Raw genomic sequence first — 18,438 nt, 5'->3', positions numbered from 1 at the left:
CTACACAGTCTAGTCTAGTTGTCTTTTCTTTGGCAAAAGATAATTCGTTTAAAAATTAGGTTTTTATTGTGAAATTTATTATGGTGCATAGTGAATTATTTTTTTAAAACATTTACCTGCATTTTTCGTGCAAAAATTTTAAATTTCAGTGAATCCTGCGGTTGAAATTTTCAAATTTGATATATATGCTGCTATTGATAATCTACTCTGTATGATCCTGAAAATTTCAACGTGATAGCTTGATCCTCCAAACCAATTTCGATGGAAAATCGTGCGAGCGACAGTGATGCGTGTCATTAGAGTATTGATTGGAATCCGTTTGTTGAAAATCACTCTCCGTGACCATGAATCGTGCTCGGCAATCGATTTTTTCACCGAGTCGACTCATATCGTTCAGCAGCCGTGGCGAAGGTCAATGCTGGAAAGGGTTATATAGCGCCTGGAGCTCACGCAACCCTCACCGTGCGTTATATTCCCAAGGCAACGAACGCCGTCAGCGAATAGGATGGCTTACCTTCGTTGAGGCCTAGCCTCCGAGATGAAAGCACAGGCCGTAGCACTACCCCATCCAATTTTATGTACGCGGCCTACGGGAAGCACCGGAAATGCGCTTACAATGGTGTTCTTCCTGTAGATTACCTAGAGATACTAATTCATTTTATGCAAAAAAATAAGTATTTCTGTATACTTCCCAAAGAGGCCGGGCTTGTCAGGCTGCCAAGATTTGAAACGTTTATTTATGACCGGCTGTTGTCTAAAGAATTCATTACAGAGGTTTGTGGAGAGTAATGCCTCTAAAATCAAATTTTAATTACTAGATTATTCTTTGTTTTTTTTTAAAATGACGATACTATAACAGTGTACTTCGATTAAATGCCCAATAAAATATTATTATCACGGATTTCAATGAAGATTAACTTTTATAAATTGTCACTCGCGTGATCGTAGTTGCCAGATCCATTTAAATGATTGATTGACTAGTTAAATCATTAGTATTATTCAAAACGGAATTACAGGCAGATATTACGAGAAAACTGTACAAATGTTCGTAGCTTCCTACAGCATTCTTCAGGCATTTTTGGGAATAATTAGAAGTAGTTGCTTTTATTAAAAAAAATTTAGTTCATATTATTCTGGTTCCTTACATACTGTACCATTTTTTTATTTGTTAAGAATGCATGATTTCTTTTGAGTACATGAGTTCTTGTATCAAATCGGGCTTGGTGTATATCTTCATTGCTTATTTTACGTCGGTACATGCATTCAAAACAGAACTATGGGCAGTTATTACCAAAATACAATGCATGTTTTCATTGCTTCCTATGGCATTACTAAAGCAATTCCGGGAATAAGTTAAAATGAGTGCCTCTTATTTTTCAAAATTTTGTGTTAATGTAATAAAAAAATGTTATTGTAGTTCCTTATTTACTGTGCCATTTTGTCATTTTTTTAAGCTAAATATACTCGAGGTTCTTTGGGTTATATCAAATTCGGTTTGGTTTATAACTCCATTCGCTTTTTTTACGATGGTACATACATTTGTTATGCTATGAAATGGGAAGACATTATATATAGATATTTCAAAATAGGAAGAGTTTGTCTGTATTTGTAGTTGCAGATGCACCTGAAAACTATTATTATTATTTTTGTTCTCATTGATTTTTTCCGGAACAATAAATATTTATCTATGTATCTATCTATCCAAAGTAGAATTCGAGGAACTTAAACAATTATACACGTTTTCTAACGGATTCTTTTATGAGCCACTTATCTTTCAGTTCATTGAATTATTGCATCACAGAAAAAAATTGGCGTAATGTAAATAAAAAACATCCCGTTTTATGTTTCCTTGATTGGCCATACATTGGGTAAAGTAATATAAAACACTTGAGTGAGTCATCAGTAGCGACTTCCTGATAACTACGGTGATTATTGAATACAAAATCGACGGTGCTGGCCAAACATTAGCAGCGGAAATAACGTGAAATAATAAAATGTTCATCCCCATGAGGATATGCACACGAGTAGACCTACTAATTTTGTAATAAAAAAACAGTCAGCAATCGAAATTCTGGTCTTCACATCTCCGAATCAACACGAGACACAACGAAACAAAATCATATCCGCGTGAGCGGTAGGAAGTCCTCGGCAGGAAACAGGAAGTTTATCATTCTTCTTGAACGTCATATTCAATAAATGTTTGCAAGTATGCGATGCAACCATTGGACTGTCTCATTTATATCTCCATTTCCCTCTCTAGCTCCTCCTGCTCTGTAATGATCTTTTCCGATGTTGCCTTCTTTATGTGTTCCAAGTTCGTATCTCCGCGTATTCCTCTACGGTACTTTTCCTTCAATTCTTCCCTCCGTTATATTCCTTCATTTTATGTGATTGCTGTGTCATATCTCTCAAACTATCCATATTTTTCTTCTCTAGCTTATTATGCTCCACAGTACCCTTTGCGTAAGAGGATAAGCGTTGTATTCTTGAAAATAGCTTGAAAACGCCAAAACAGGTTAAAAGTCTTAGATGCATTTGTAGAACACTGCAACATGTTTTCACTGATATAATGTTGTCAGGATTCAATCGTGTGAACTCGCCAACAATATATATTGTATCTACTTTTAAAGCAATTCCCTTAATACTTATGGCGCTGGTAAATTAGGTAGACTTCGTAGGAGCTAGATATTTTATCACCTGTCTTTCCTCTTATACTATGGTCATGCTGTTACTTACCTCCCAGGGAATAAAATACAGAGATGTTGCAATGATAACCCATTTGGTAACGGTCATAAGGAAATATGTATGCATGCTTGTTATAATCTGATTTTAGCTTCTTTAGGGGATTTTCAGATTACTTCAATTAATCCTTGATGTAAACACGATTTAAGGCAACCGGTAGCTTGCCTTTTTTACTCCTTTATTAACCTTTACTGCGAATATTCTATTGTAAAGCCGCCCGGCTACAAGCAAAAAAAAATATTATTTTGTCAAACTGCCCGTGAAATGTTCGTCTTAAATTATGCACGTTTTTGTGCATTGACTAGTATTTATCTTTTTATTTTTCGAATTATTTTTTTCATGTGATACACGTCTTGATAGGAACTAAGCCCTCCTATTTAGTACCGCCCTCAGCGATAAGCTATTGTAGTTCCTCCTATCAATCAATAACAACTAGCCCTAGATGCTAAATTAATTGACAACTTTATTACATGTTGTTGAAGTTTATTCGGGATTGCCACCGGATAAGGTTCTCCATCTCTGCCTATATGGGCAGAGATTGAGAACCTTATCCGGTGGCAATCCCGAATAAACTTCAACAACAGCATACGCCGGGAAAACCTCAGATCTTTCTTCAACTTTATTACATTTTTAAAATCAAATTCCATTAATATGTGTGGAAAATTACAAAGTTCGTGTTTTAATGTTGTCTCTGAACCGTAGGATTCCACTGCCCATACAAATATTTCACTTTACCGTTTCCGTGACCCCATTATGGTACACATTGAACATAGTAGGGACCTTAAATCCATTAATGCCGTCATGGCTTGGGCATAACGTCTCTTAAAGTTCGATGTTATTTAATTGTTCGGCAAAAAGAAATTATCTGATAAGGAACGAGACCATCGTCCGCTGATAAGGCTTGCAGTTGTTTTATTTCAAGTATAAGTATCATGGAGTGTCGTTTTTTAAAGTATGTAACTTAAATTTACATTGTTCTGCTGGAAGAAATTATCTGAGAAGGAACAAGAGCATCTCTCGCTGATAAGGTTGATATTTGTTTTATTTTAAGCATAAATATCTTGAAGGGTCCTCAGTTAAAGTATGTAACTTGAATTTATATTGATCCGGGCCTGCCACTTAGAAATGTAGTAGATTCGTCACTGATAATGGCTGTAAAAATCGCTTTCTTGAAAATAATTCCCATGTATAATCTCTTGTACTTCATACTTTCGATGGAATCGAACCACGTGGTAGCTCTTTCGTCACCGATCCTCTTTCCCCTCCGTCGCTTTACTTTCCCCCTCCCCTCTACCCCAACATTTCCCCTCAAACCCCTCCGAGCGCTTCCCGGCGGGCAACTTTCTCAGTCATCAGCTGCGCGCGCGCGAAACACCCCTTGCACCGTCTCTCTATTCCTCTCTGTCTCTATAAACCATGCCTCACTCTCTTGCCTCTTTTCCAGCTAGGCGGGAGCCGGCCAGCAGGCAAGCGACGCACTGAAAGGCTCCGCGGGAGCAAGAGTGAGGCGCCGCCGACTTATCACGTGGGAAGCGGAGGAAGCTACGACAGTCCCGATCGGAGGGGAGGGGGTTTTGAGAACTGATACATACATATGTAAAGAAAGAAAAAACTGAAGGGAGGACGGAGCTCCGAGTTCTGACGTCACGCGGGGGAAGATTCCTCTCCGAGCCGCTTGGGGGCGAAGTGGTCGGCCGGGCCTGGCAAACAGGAGTGCCCCCTGCGAGGAGGAGAGAAGATAAAGAAAGAACGAAGAGAGATAAGGAGGAAGGAGAGAGAGAGAGGGAAGATATACCCTCGTGTGCGTTTTGTCTTGTGGCCGTGCGCGTTCGTATGAAGGGTGATAGATATAGCCGGAGGACGTAGAAGGGGAAGGAACTGGTCGGTGTTGGCGACCGTCCGGCGAAAAATGAGTCCGTTGTCATAGTGGTGGGCTCGCTCGCTGCTGGCGGCCGGTGTAAGGGGCTCTCCCGTGTGACGGCGAAGACTGGACAACCTGAAGCCTTCCTCCGGCCCAGTGTGTGTCGGGGTCCGCGACCTCTTAACTTCGGAGGGAGAAGAGGTGGAGTGGTCCAGGACCACCGCCTCTTCTTAGTCTCCGTGAGGGTGGAGGCGGGTTCCTTATGATCTTTGTCGGGGGGCAAGGAGGGGGACATCCCAGTGGAGGTGGTGGCGGCGGAGGTATCGCGAGCGGCGGTGAGAAGGTCGTGCCATGGGAAAGAAGGGAAGGAGGTGCAAGACACGCTGGAGAAGGCTGCCCATGGGAGGTAAGCTCAGCTCTGATTTCATTCAACCCCGTGTTCTATCTCTCTCCCTGATCACCCTGCCGTCAGACCCTATGACCACGGTGATTTGAATGTGGTCACTCCAGGTGGTCCCGTGAATTCATTGGTTTCTACTCCCTGCTTTTATGGGGTTATTATGGCTGTGAGTTTCTTTTATTGTGTTACGTGCCTGGTGGGTGAATGTGTTGATCATTCCGAAGGAAATGTCTTTTTTTCCTCTGAAAAAGAAATGGATGTGCTGCTGCTTTTTTGTGTGTGAAACAGTGTTGATTTTTTTTAGCATTGTGTTGCCGTGGATGAAATGTGCAAGTGGATTGGGTTATGAGACGAGACGTAATGTCTGCTTAAGAGCTGATTTCAGTGGGGTTACTTTAAGGGTCGTTTTTTTGTGGTAGTGAAGGCTTATTATCCTATGTCCCCGCGACACGTTCCTAGAACGCCTCGCGGCTTATGAATATCTATGACCGTGTCATTTCGAGTAACACTGCATGAAAGCAAGGTCTCGGAATTATTTCGTGCAGCGTTAAATTCAGTGCCCTTACGATTGCTAAGACAAGTCTAGTAGGACAAGTTTTTCGTCAATTTTATGCCTAGCACATAGTCAAGGTGGAATAAATAAAGCAGGGAAAACTGGAACTGTTTTACGACCTTTGACAGAATTGTATTTTTTAGTCGAATCTGGAACGTATTTTCTCATATTATGGACTCCATTTGGGTAGTTATCAAAATTTTAACGGGTTGGCCACTAGGCCAGTTTCAACGTTTGCTTCAGTTTGGTGGTTCACCATGCTGCTTGTTTGGTTGTGGTGTTACCTACGTATCGCGTGTACCTATCGCTTTAAACAGTGCCCTTCGGCGCTTGTGAGCCTTGGCTCTTGATGACCTTAGCGCTGTCTTAAAACGGAATGATCTTATTCTGTCACGGAGGGTTAAAACAATGGGCACCGAGCGACCCCTGACCCTTTTGTGTCCTCGCATGGTTTTTACTCTCCCCGTGTGCGTGACATTCCCTCTTTGTCCTTCTGCTCCCACACGGCGCCTGCCCTACCCCTCCCGTCCGGCACCACTGGGCCACTGCTGCATCCAGACGGCGCCCGCGCACTGCCGCACCCTCGATCTCCCGCCTTTCCGCTCCTCTGCCGCGCTCCTCCCGCTCCCTCGATTCCTCCCGCACCCGTTCCTTTCACCGAATAACACGCAGGAACACGTACATATATATATGAACGTGTCCGTGTGCCTCCACCCACTCCATTATCACCTTCTCCAGTCTTTCCCACCTCCATTCTCTAAGTCTTCCACTGCTTCTATCCTACCTCTTCATCCCTGAAACCTCAGATTTCCTCACCCCCCCCCCCAAAACCCCTTCCACTATTCGCATTCACTCTCGCACACTCGGCGAAAGACGCAACTCCCCCCCACTTCTCTCACAAGAGATCCCCCCCAATTCCTCCTCTCCCCCCCTCAGGATTTTTGTAAAACTAGTTTAGGACCTGCGCCGTGAGGGTGAAGTGTCGGTTACCTCTCCTTCTCCGACAAACTCCCTCGCCGTGGTCGCTCTGTTTGACGGCGGATGTGTGTTCCGGATGACCGAAAGGCTTGTGTCACTCCTGTTTGAGTTACCATTGATGATATAGTCGGTCCCGTGTTTAGTCCCGCTTGTGTTCCGACAACCTGTGCTCTTGGGGGCTCGGGGAAGGACCCAACATTGTCTCCTATTCGGTCGTCGGGGTTAAAATCGCCTGACATGCCCAAAGTTGTCATGTGACCGAGTCTATTTTTGCCGCAAAGTTTTATTCGATGGGTATGGATGGTGGGGAATGGCGCTGAAATTGTTCAGTCGAGCTGTTGCCGCCCGCCTGGGCTGTCCTGTCTCCCACAGCACTGTGTCCACCCTTAAGGTTCTCATCGGTTGACACGCTTGTGTTTTCAGTTGGGCGAAAGCACTGTTGTATTGTTTTAAGCCGCGCCAAATCGGCGCACATAACTGTCTACGATTCGGTAGTCTCCCGACTACTTGTGTTACGACTTTCCTTCCTTGCCTTCGCGGGCAAGCCTTTGGAATTTGTGAGCGTGTACCTGTTGGATGTTCAAGTTCCCTCGTGGCGTGTGATACACCGCTCGTTTGTTTATCTCCGTTCCGGATTTTCTTGGCGGAGTTGTGCTGAGTGGTGTGCTTTGAGGTTCCTCAATCCTCGGACGTGTCCCACTGGAACTCTCGAATATCATCGCACCGCGTGTCGTGACCACACTCTTTGGCAGCGCGGCGGTGGTTTCCGAGCCTTTGAGAATGGATGACGATCACGTGATGTAGGAGCTCCTTTTTGGATATTGTCGCCCGCACGTCGCCATATGGTGGACCAGTCGAACCGGGACTTGTTGCTGCGGTAGGTTTTGAGAGAGAGAAAAATGCTACTACTGACTGTGATTGCGGGTGACGGTTTTTCTCAAATGAGTTGTTTGTTTTTGTCAAGGCCGGTCGAAGGCCAGGGAAGCGTGAGTATCCGTTTTTTTTTGTCCGCGGGCGACTTCGGGAAGATTCTGTTCCGGGTGAGATGCATCTCCGTTTTGTGAAACATCCGCTGGAATTGAGTTTTTCTTGTTTCTGATTTTTGGAATATCGTTTGTCAAACATAAGAGGAGAGATAGAGAATTCTGTCAGAAGATACCATAAGTGGAATAAATGAAAGTTTTAAAGAATTTTGCATAAATATTCACGGATAACGTAAGAATTTTGCGGATAAGAGAATTGAGCGGAAATATCAAAGAAAAACCATGCTGGAGATTGATTACAGCTGATGACTGAATTTTATTTGGCGTTCTAATATAATGGCGAATAATACTAACGCGAGGAGAATGTGAAATTTTTTGAGTAACTATTGTGAGGTTGGAAATTCTCCCGATAAATGGATATTTGGATGAATTATTTCAAAGCGTAATATCTACCACTATACTAATACGTAGAAATGATTGACAACTTGCCATTCATGAAATTTCTCGGTGCCGAGCACCACACTGAAAACTGTAAATTGAAGTTAGCCATGGTAGCATTCAAAATATTTTGGTGAATTAAATATTAATATATTTAAATCATTAATATTGAAACCAGGTTTCCTCCATTACATATAATATATTTTTTCGCCATTCTTCGGATAAAAACCATAAGTTGCTATTTCTGCGCACTTGGCTTGTCGGCTTGTTGAAGGAATGCCTTATATATGCTGCGTATGAAGTTTACATGTACCATTTCTATTTCGGCAATGTCTTTGTGTGGGCGGAGTAAATATTACTATGGGTAATTACCGTTTCTGATGCTTGGAAGATTATATTTCGTGATTCCACAGCCATCCGCTTTGTTTTGGTAGGCTTTGTAGTTTTTTTCAAAATTTTATCCGAATTCTTTGCATTATATCGGGTTACTTTAAGAAAATGGAAAAGATAAGGGTTCGGCAACCCTGAAAATAATTTCATGCGGTCAGCGCAACTACTAACTGTTCATTAATTCCTTAATCAAGATAATTATAATGGCCATTAAAGGGTCTCCTTCTTAAATTTTGGGCATTAATTATTTACCTAAAAATATCTCATGTAAGTAGACGTCTTTGTGGCCCGCGGCGTATGCAAACTTGATAACGCGGCTCGTAGACTCGAAAGGATATTCGACTTCTGAAATTGATTTTAATATTTATATTACTTCTGGAATACTTCCACTTCTCTCAGCATTCATGTTTATCCACTTCGAAAAGAAATTTCTGTGTCGGGAATCTTATTTCTACGTATCCTACTATCGCTTCTTCCTTTCATCACATGTGAACGCCATGGCATTTACTATACCTTTAATCATTGTCTAAATTTCATGGTCTATACAGCGAAATCTGTTCCTGTACAATTATTGCCCCTTCGAGGGAAAATTCGCGTTTGACGTCCGGTTACTTGTCTTTGAGTTCACGCCATGCCGGCAACAGATAATATTGTTTCCCGTTTAGTCCTCCTGGGTAAAAAGTTGATATTTTCGGGAAAAGAGTGAAGTTTCTGAAGAATTGATCAAGTAATCTGGGAGGAAAAATTGTTACTATGGGGACGATAAAATATCATTATCGCTGAAGCGGTTTCTTGCAAGGGAAGGCTGCTTATAATAGGGAAAGGATTTTGAGGTCGTTTAAAAGAATTCATTCACACTTACATTTTTAGGGCTGCTTATTCAAAAAAATTGAAAAAATTTAACAATCATTATTAGTCCGAGAATGAGTTGTAGTTATAAAGGCATTTGGACGTTGATAAAAGAAATATAAAAATAGTATAAGATGCTACTTTGAGTTGCCAATGCTATGTGACGGCCCTTATTTCCGGAACCACACAATGAAGTCGCGAATGATGTTCTCTTCTGGTTATGCAGTATAAGCCTACAGGTAAATAGGTATCGTTGAATTTAGCCGTTTGGATTAAATAGAATGAAATAGAAGCCGCCAAAGCGAGTGAAACTTTAATTTGCAATTTCATTGACGCTGTAGATAAGTTACCGAATACCATTTTTCTAGTCGTCAAAACGCTAATTGCGGATTTCAATTTTTACTATATTATTTTATGTATATTCATCTTTATTTTATTATTATATTTGCTATATTAATTTATATTATATTAATATTATAGTAACGTTTATAACGGTTGATGACTGGTGATGATTGGTATATATTATACCAATCCGTCAGTGGGCTACATGCTCTTTCATTTTGCTGTAGTTTTTCTACTCTTTTTCAGTATCAGAAACATGTATTGTTATACTTACGACCTGCGAAGCGATGCCTGACGGTGTGCATTTCTCTACTATACTACAGAAATTGAAATTTAATGTAGAAATTACTGTACTATAGAAATTGAAAATGGGCTATGATCTTCTGTCGATGTGCCCCTGTAACCAGCTAATTTTTGCATGTTTTTTTTCTAATCAATCATTGCTTATGTTCATTTCCGTGGTGATACTTTTTTCTTATGTATCACATTATAATGGGATCCCCTCCAGTACTAACATTCTGGCTACGTATCGGCTTTCTCGGATGTTAGCTTTGTCAAGAAAGCGCTCATATGGTCTTAAGTGGCTACAAAATATTCATTTTTCGAAATGAAAATTGTATTTTTTTTTCATTTTTAAATTCATGTTTTTGTCGTGCTTTCTACAGAATGTAATGGAGGAATTTGTCACATGTGATGAATAACATTACAGTAAAGCTTGTATTCGAATAATATCCTCTTAATGAAACATTCAAACTGATCAACGGCTTCATGGACACTTAATCATGGCAAGAAAGCTCGCTTTCTTTTAATGTAATGTGAATACGTTTCTTACGTGCTCGCTCAATGTTTGTGGTAATGTCATAATCGCGGTGATGCGTTGAAATCAGCTTTGATGCAATAGAGTCATAAAGTCAGTGTGATTTCACACCAAGGCTGTGCTTTATTGATCGTTTCGGAAATGAAACCATTCGACGATGGCGACCGTCGAGTTATCACGCTCGGATACGCATGATTGGTCTTGATTACTACGCACATCGGGGCAAACAGAAGCTTCCATTCTCCTAGGGAGGTAACTTTTGACCAGACGGCAGTAAAAGTTTTCATTTTTTACGATCGGTTGACGAGCATCGGTATCAGCTTTTTTTAAAGGAGGTGCTCGAAGCTGTTTTAAAGCCCGTGCCATCACATTTCGTGGGATCAAAGGTCACATTTTTATATAAAATTCGGGTCCCGATCAGATCATCATCTTTTGAGCTCAAGGAGGAAGTGTTTCTTCGACGTTCTTTTGGGTCAAAGTGACATGATAATTGATTTTCACTGCGTCAAATTTAAGGATCGACGAGTAACTTGGTTATTCATTGATAATGTTTCATGGGGGAAATATAATCGTGTGCGGTAAAACTTTTATCGGTGTGTTTCTGTGAAATGATTCTACAATTTTATGGCCCTACTTGGATCATAGTCCAACGTTCAGTGATTTATTTCAGGCCAGTGCCACAAAACCGTGGAACTTTGTCCAAGTTCCACGGTTTTGTGGTATTTTACCTTTTTTTCACGTCACATTTGAAGTGAAAACTTAAGTGGCATGTGGTCGAGTATTTTACCTATGTTAGGTTTAAATAAAAAATTCTTCGGAATCGCTTCAGAACAAAGGGAGTCCTATTTATTTCACTATCAGGCACCTGTTTACTTCCTGAGTGTACGTCTCAATATTGCTGGAATGATTTTTCTTAGCCGAGAGGCTAAGAAAGGAGCCGAGGAGACAGTTTTCAACGTCTGCTAGAGAACGCTTTCGTTGGAAAGGAAATTACTAAGTTTTTATCAATCAGAGCATGCTTCATTCCTGTATCAAAATATTTTAATTTTTGGCTATAAATTCATCTGAAAAGTTTGCTGTTGTTTATATTTCTGTTGTGAAATGCTTACAAATCAAATAGCAATGTCACTTAAAAATATTTATTTCTAGCTTTCATAGCTTTTCTTGGACAATTCCTGCTGTTGTGAGATGTATTTTCTCTTAGTTAATTTGGCTTGTTCCCCAAGAGATTTCCCAAGAGTACGAATTTAATTGTATTTCATTCATAAATTGCGACTATTTACGATATCGCGACTTAAGTTATTTGAAAGTGAACTTAGATACGTTCAGCTCGTTTTCGGAAGCTTAGAAATTTAATCATATAGGCTCTGAATTGACTGATTGTTATTTTAAAATTTTATCGATGTGACTTGTAAGTCTGCAGAGTATATCTCACGCACATACGCCTCCTTGATTTTAGGGTTTACTATAGTTCCTCTTTGTTTTTTAGATAATTTCGAGTTTTGTGCGGTGAAGCCATGTTTATTTGATAATGGCTGAGTAAAAATTAATCTTTATATAAATAATTGTTAATGGAAAAGGTTGATCATAATCTGTGTTTACTTTTCTTTGTTCGTTGGGTCATTGCTGTAGTGAGGTGTTGATGCAATTTTTGGATCAATTTGAAATGTTCGGTTGTTTATTCATTTTATGTTACAGCTAGAGGGCTTCTTCAGGAATTGACTTACAGATTGAAATTTCTTTGATAGCGTGCATAGTGATTGCCTTTCATAATTCTTTAATTCTATAATTTATGACATCTGCGAGGTGTGTTCAAATACTAAGAGGAATATCTGTTTTTCGAAAAAGTATTTATTTTTACGTCTACTTTAATTTTGTCGCCTTCAAAATAGTTCCCATTAGATATTACGCACTTGTGCCTGTGCATATTCCGATCCTCAAAACACTTCTCAAACTCAATCTGTGGGATAGTCTTTAGCCCTGTCAGCGATTTATTTTAATGTCACCTACGACAGTCTTTTTGTTTTTTTTATTTTTGGAAACAAGAAAAAGTCGCATGGAGCCATGTCTGGCGAATATGGAGACTGTTTCATCGTAACAGTATTTTTTTGGCCAAAACTTCATGAAAAAGCAATGAATTATGAGCCGAAAATAGCCGAGCTCATAAAAAACACGTCTAACCTAAGCCGCTGCCGCTGCCAAAGTAAACGATGCAGCTTAAATTATATCATACCTCAGGGGCATGAATGTGAACATAATGAAAAAAATGACAGTCAAATTCTCTAAGTTCGCGAGAAATTTAAAAAATTAGTTCCCGTTAGAATTTTCTGAACACATCTCGCGCAATATTATGACAGTATCTTTCCGATTAATTCGAATAGAATACGCGCAAGAAGCCATGAGTACGTATCGAATGCGATTCTGAGGTCTTAAATGGAGTTTGAACTTCTCACCCTTTGAGGTTATAAGGTCGACGTTCTGATTCCTCTTGAGAATGGCGATCCCTATGTCGCTACGCTGCTTTTAACGGTTCGCGAGCACGTCAACCGTCAATGGGTTGTCTTATCGCGTTCTGAATCAGTGGAATTTCATCCAATTACCGGCTTCGATACAGTTGCGTCAACTATACCCGCTTTTATTACCACGATAATGCATGGCTGATGAAAGAGATGCTTATAAAAATTCTCCTCTCTAGAATTTAATCAGGAAGCTAGCATTTCATTTCTACCGTTTCATTCAAAGTAAAGAGATATGGAAGTACTAATTAATAGCTTTGCATTTTGTAGTATACATGCATATTTGACGTGAGCGTTTATGTATAAATTGATGTTTGGCATTTAATGGAGGAGCAAGGTTTTAAAGTTTCTCCATGCTTCAAAGAAGGCTGTGGTAAAAATTTACAAACTCATTTTTACTGTGTGGTATTCCATTATAACGTTTCTTAGTTAGTGAACATTTACTTCGACCAATAATATAAAAGTTAGTATGAGTCAGTGTTATAAGTTAGTTAGTTGTAATATTAGTGTTGTTATAGTTAGTGTTAGTTGCTATAAGTTAATGTTAACTAACCTAGAAGCCTTAAAAGCCTGTTGTGATTCTGGATTTTTTTATCGCGTCTGTTAAAAAAGAACATCTCTCAGTTCAGTATTCATTTGAATACCTCTTAATTTGACAGTTTTGAAAATTTCAAGGTTTACCTTAAGTAAGGCCGTTTTACACGGGGCACGGAATTGCGCAGGTTATAACTGCATTAATTTCTAAATTGGCGTGGAATTGCGCTAATGCACGAAGGAAATTAGAACAGGGGCTATTTTACCATCTCACGTCCACGCTTTCTCGCATGCGTTCTAGCAATTCACCGCTTTACACGACGCAATTTTGACTGCGGCTTCGTACACACGTCAGATCGTGCAAGAACGTGCCCCGTGTAAAATGGCCTTTATACAAATGGTAAATGAGTGGCAGCTAATGACTTTGAAGCATATCATAACTGAGTGCGACTAGTACAGGTTTTTTACTCGCAAAATTCAACGTTAACGGACGGCTGGAGAATGAATTAAGTTATAACGAGGAAGCTGTCGATTGCGTGCTAATGTTTTTGAAAGAATCAAAAGGAGCGAATAGTGAGTGCACATGCCTATTTATTCATCCTGCAGACGCCATCAACTTTCTATCCAATTAAAGAAAGTAGCAAAGATTAACACGTGGCGAATCATTAGCAAAACTGACAGTGACGGAGAGGCAATGTGAAATATATAGGTATCTAATGCGTCTAAGGACACTTTAGCCTTTTCCTACCCATAGCTTCTTCTGGGAGAATTTAAATTTCAAGATTTTTCATTTTGGAAACTTGAAAAATTTTCACTCAATCATAATCACCGTGGCAGCTTAATATTTCGTCATTACAATTTACACAACAAAATAATACGTAGTTTAGATATTTCTTAAATAGAGCAGAAAATGTGTACGTTTTTCATGTTGCATTGGGCTATAAATGGTAAAATTGAAATACGACTACTAAGAATACTTAAATCGATTTGAAATCGGTATTAAATGAGAAAGAGCAATTGATATTCGTTCGGTGGCACTCTTATCAACATTGAATACATAGATCATTCTTGAGGAAGGAATTTCCACCATCGATACAATCAGAGTAGCATTAAAATTTAAGATAAGGGATAAATAATCTTGCTGATTCGAGATAACTGATAATTGTGCCTGTCAGTTCGACTTTAAGTTGCGGAAATGACATTGCTGAATTTGGGCCGTCAAATTAGGTAACGGAAAATTCGTATAAACTCGAATTACAGTGTTACGGGATGCTACTGTCAGAACGTTATTGATAGTGCCTTGCAGAGTAGCGTTTAATGCAGTCGAGCTTAAACTATTTAACTCGCATGTGTCTTTGTTTGGGCTATTCTCTTTCACATGTCCTATTCTAACCTTGAGGTTGTGGTTCTTATTGTGTGAAACCTCGATACGTTGTACTATTCATATGTGAGACCTGAGTGGGAATCAAAGCCATCGTCAGGGGAAATATTTGAACTCTAATTACGCCATCGGGAAAGTATTTTCTGGAGATGTAAAACATTTGGCGGGATTAGACGAGTACGGAAGTTAATATTCACAGGTCTAAGCATTCTATCTGCTTGAGTTATTTAACTTCTTTCGACAACATCCCTCAACCCTGTAAACGGCTGGTGTCCTAACACCCCCTGCCACACGCCTTTCAGGCGGCTTGCAGGGTATTATGTAGATGTAGATGAAGCCTGCAATGTGGCATTATAATAATAATTTCATCACTAAAATTGGACAACCCTTAATCCACTACTCTATTTCCCTACCACTTCACGTTAATTCAAACTAACCGGCTCAGTCCTCAATTTTAATGAGATTCCTTATGATGACTGATTTTTCCGTGGTATTTTAAATGCAAATTCTTCCTTAGTGGTTGCCTCTTAGCAAGAATTCGACGTCTATGAACTTTTTAACGCAATATGAAATACCGGCAAAGACAGCAAGGATACTGGACGTTGATAAAAAAAGGGCCTACTTTTTTAATAAATTAATTAAATAAATTTTTTTATTCGTTCGATGAGATTTAAGTGATGAATTGTCATTAAACGTTAGGGTAAGCACCGCAAAAATCGCTGGTTAGACACGATGCAAAAACTTAAGATATATCTGGCGTGGGGGAATGCACAGCCATCGTTAAAGGAATAGGAATTCTCTAAGCAGTGCATTCTGCACAGCGCGTTACATTGCCACAAAAATACATCCCCTCAACTTTTCTATACACTTAATTAATTGCGCTATTCTGATGAACTTAGATAGTATGCTAGTCATTGTTAATTATCGTTTTGGGTTTGTTAGTGTTTTATTTTATATTTTATTTATTCCCACACCGCAGTAAAGAACATACACTGACCTTAATATGGTGTTTTCAACAAATTTAACCATTGCTCGAGCTCAAAAGCCATTCCCTGGATAGAGGCAACCTATCCAGGCGGCACTCGAGCCCGCGACCTCTTGTTTGGCAAGCTAAGACTTAACGTCGGCAACGCCACCGTTAGCGAAGCCGGCAACAGGAACATAATCGTGGGAAGATCATAATGATTAACTGTCGTAAAACATCAGCGGTAGCATTGTAAACAAGGTATCCGGTGAGACTTATATTAAACTGATAATATTTCTGACTTATACATAAACTGATTGATAGTTAAGGGGAATGAACTATGATCGGCGGTCGTGGGTTTTGGAGAAGGGTTTTCGGTCGCTCAGAACTGCGCGTCACCACGCCACGGCAAGAATTATTCACCTGACAAAATCTTTTCAATAAATTAATATCGAAGACTTTGAGCGATTACAATGAACTTAGATAAGTAACGAGTTATTATCAAATATCGGATGCAAGATTTATTTATTACGTGTTTAAGATCGGTATGAAGGAGGTTGAATGATTGGTACTTTTCATTCTTCTCGTCTCCTTCCCTTATTCATTTCCACGTACCTTTTGCATCCAACACCCTTTATTATTTGGCCTATTAGCTGGAGCCGTGGTCTTCCTCTGGGCCGTCTTCCATCAACACGTCCTTCTAGGATTGTCAATAGCTGTTAACGTGTGGGTTGCTGATACCATTGGAACTCTATTTGGTTTTAAGTTTACCTTTGCTGTTGGTAACGATCACAATGTTCAAGGTTCTTATTGGCTCACTATTTTATTTGCAAGGATACCTAATAATGTTACAATGAATATTGGTGGCTTGGAAAGCTTTCCTACATCTGATGTTTTATGTTTTAAAACAATTCAAATGAATAATTTTCAATCTTATCAGAAAGAGCATTTTACAACTTGTTTGAATTGTTTTAAAACATAAAACATCAGATGTAGGAAAACTTTCCCCCATGCCTCATTATACGCCCAATAAGTTGGACTCTTCTATTTATGACCGATGTCAATATGCTTCTTTTCTCTCTCTTTTGATTCATTTTACATGAGGAGATAATAGCGATAAATTGTCGTCAGACGTAAGGGATGGCATTGTAAATTAGGTCTCGTGTTGGGCATGCATTCAACTTCAAGCATTGACGGCTTGGGGGAATTTGCGATCATCATGGTGGGGGTTTGGGACATTTTAATTAGAAGACCCGCCCTTAACACATCGCGTCACCACGCCGGACCGCCGCGCCGCTGTAATTAATTCCTTCTCAAAATTGAATCCGATGATAAATTTTATGGCTCTCACTAAAGGATGCCACCCGCTTCGCCAACCTCGTATTCCCACACGATTCTCAAATGTTTTGCACCCCGTCAAACGAGAAAGCTTCCATCCTTTTCATCATAAACCACTCGTCCTCTTTATCGCCCCCCTTATGGAATTCTAGCTCCCTTATTTTTGCCTCTCAGTCTCTCCAACAGAGGCAGCACAGTCGCTTCCTTCCGCACTCTTGACGATCGGGTGGATCTTCGTAGTGATTGAAGTGAAGTGTGGATTTCTCGTTGTGACAAAGAGTGTAACAGAACTCTCCTGAGGAGCAGAGTCCAAAGGGATTGATGCTATTGAGACTTAAAAGAGGAGATATCGTGGGAGGAGAATCTTCCTTTGGTCAGCCAGTATTCCTTATTGAGAGTTGGAGAACTATTTCGAGGAAAACTGAAAATTGGAATTCCTCGAAGATCAGAGAGGAAGAATGCAGAAAGGATATGTATTTTCGTAGAGTGTTTACATATTTTGTTGAAGATGTTAGTTTTAATTGAAATGTTTTTATATTTTACGATTTCATTAATCGAAAACCTTGGAATTCCGGCGCCTTAGTGAATATGTTTCGGAACTTTAGCTACTCTTTCCTAAAGATGATTTTAAAAAATTACCGTTATTGATCGGGTGTGCAATTTAGACCAAAGGCATGAGGAATTTGTCGAAATTTCCATTTCAGTTGTGGTCGGGAACTTTTGACTTAGAAGGAAAGAGAAAGTTAAAGAAACTCAGATCTTTTCAATTTTTTCTCCGATAAAAAAAAAATCAGCGTTTAATATTGGATGATAGTGTTCTGAATGGAATGGATGTATTGTAATAGGTAGTTCAGCTGACTTCGTTGACAATTATCGAAGCAAGATTAGTGTTAGCACCATATTATTTCCAGTCCTATTGTAACCATACTAAAACTTAAACACAAAAGGTTTAACTAGTAGAAGTGCCTCCTTCAAACGTTATCATACTTGTAGATGGCGCTAATGCGTCGAAACGCCTTGTACGAGAGCTTAAATACATTTTGCAACACCTGGTCCTTATGTGTACTGTCGTAGCCAGTTTGGAGGTAATTTCCTTCTTTGATTGCCCTGCGAATTAAGGAAATGGCGGCAGTTTTTGCGCTAAAAACCATTAAATACGGAAACCTGGGATTTGGAAAAACGTTTTAAGTGAGTAAGTAGGTGGGAGGATTGTATTGATAATGCGAGATTGGATGATGCAGGTATTGAAGCGGTCATGGTAGGGACGATGAATTTAACAATCGAGAATTCTCATGTCGCTCACTATATGTGTTGATGCCCTCCGTTAATTTTAATGGTTACAAAAGTCGCCA

At 39.7% G+C, this 18,438-nt stretch overlaps 1 protein-coding gene across 1 annotated transcript in view; it reads left to right on the top strand.

Moving 5' to 3' along the window:
- The first annotated feature begins 4,917 nt into the window (after nucleotides 1-4,917).
- LOC124166624 overlaps nucleotides 4,918-18,438 on the top strand; it is a 425,295-nt gene continuing 411,774 nt past the window's right edge. Inside the window, exon 1 of the mRNA XM_046544237.1 lies at nucleotides 4,918-5,009. Coding sequence (XP_046400193.1) covers nucleotides 4,955-5,009 — 55 coding nt within the window. The 5' untranslated portion in view covers nucleotides 4,918-4,954. The remainder of the gene's footprint in view (nucleotides 5,010-18,438) is intronic.

Source organism: Ischnura elegans, chromosome 10 (assembly GCF_921293095.1).
Source record: "Ischnura elegans chromosome 10, ioIscEleg1.1, whole genome shotgun sequence".
Taxonomy (NCBI): domain Eukaryota; kingdom Metazoa; phylum Arthropoda; class Insecta; order Odonata; family Coenagrionidae; genus Ischnura; species Ischnura elegans.
This window is presented reverse-complemented; position numbering and strand designations above follow the sequence as displayed.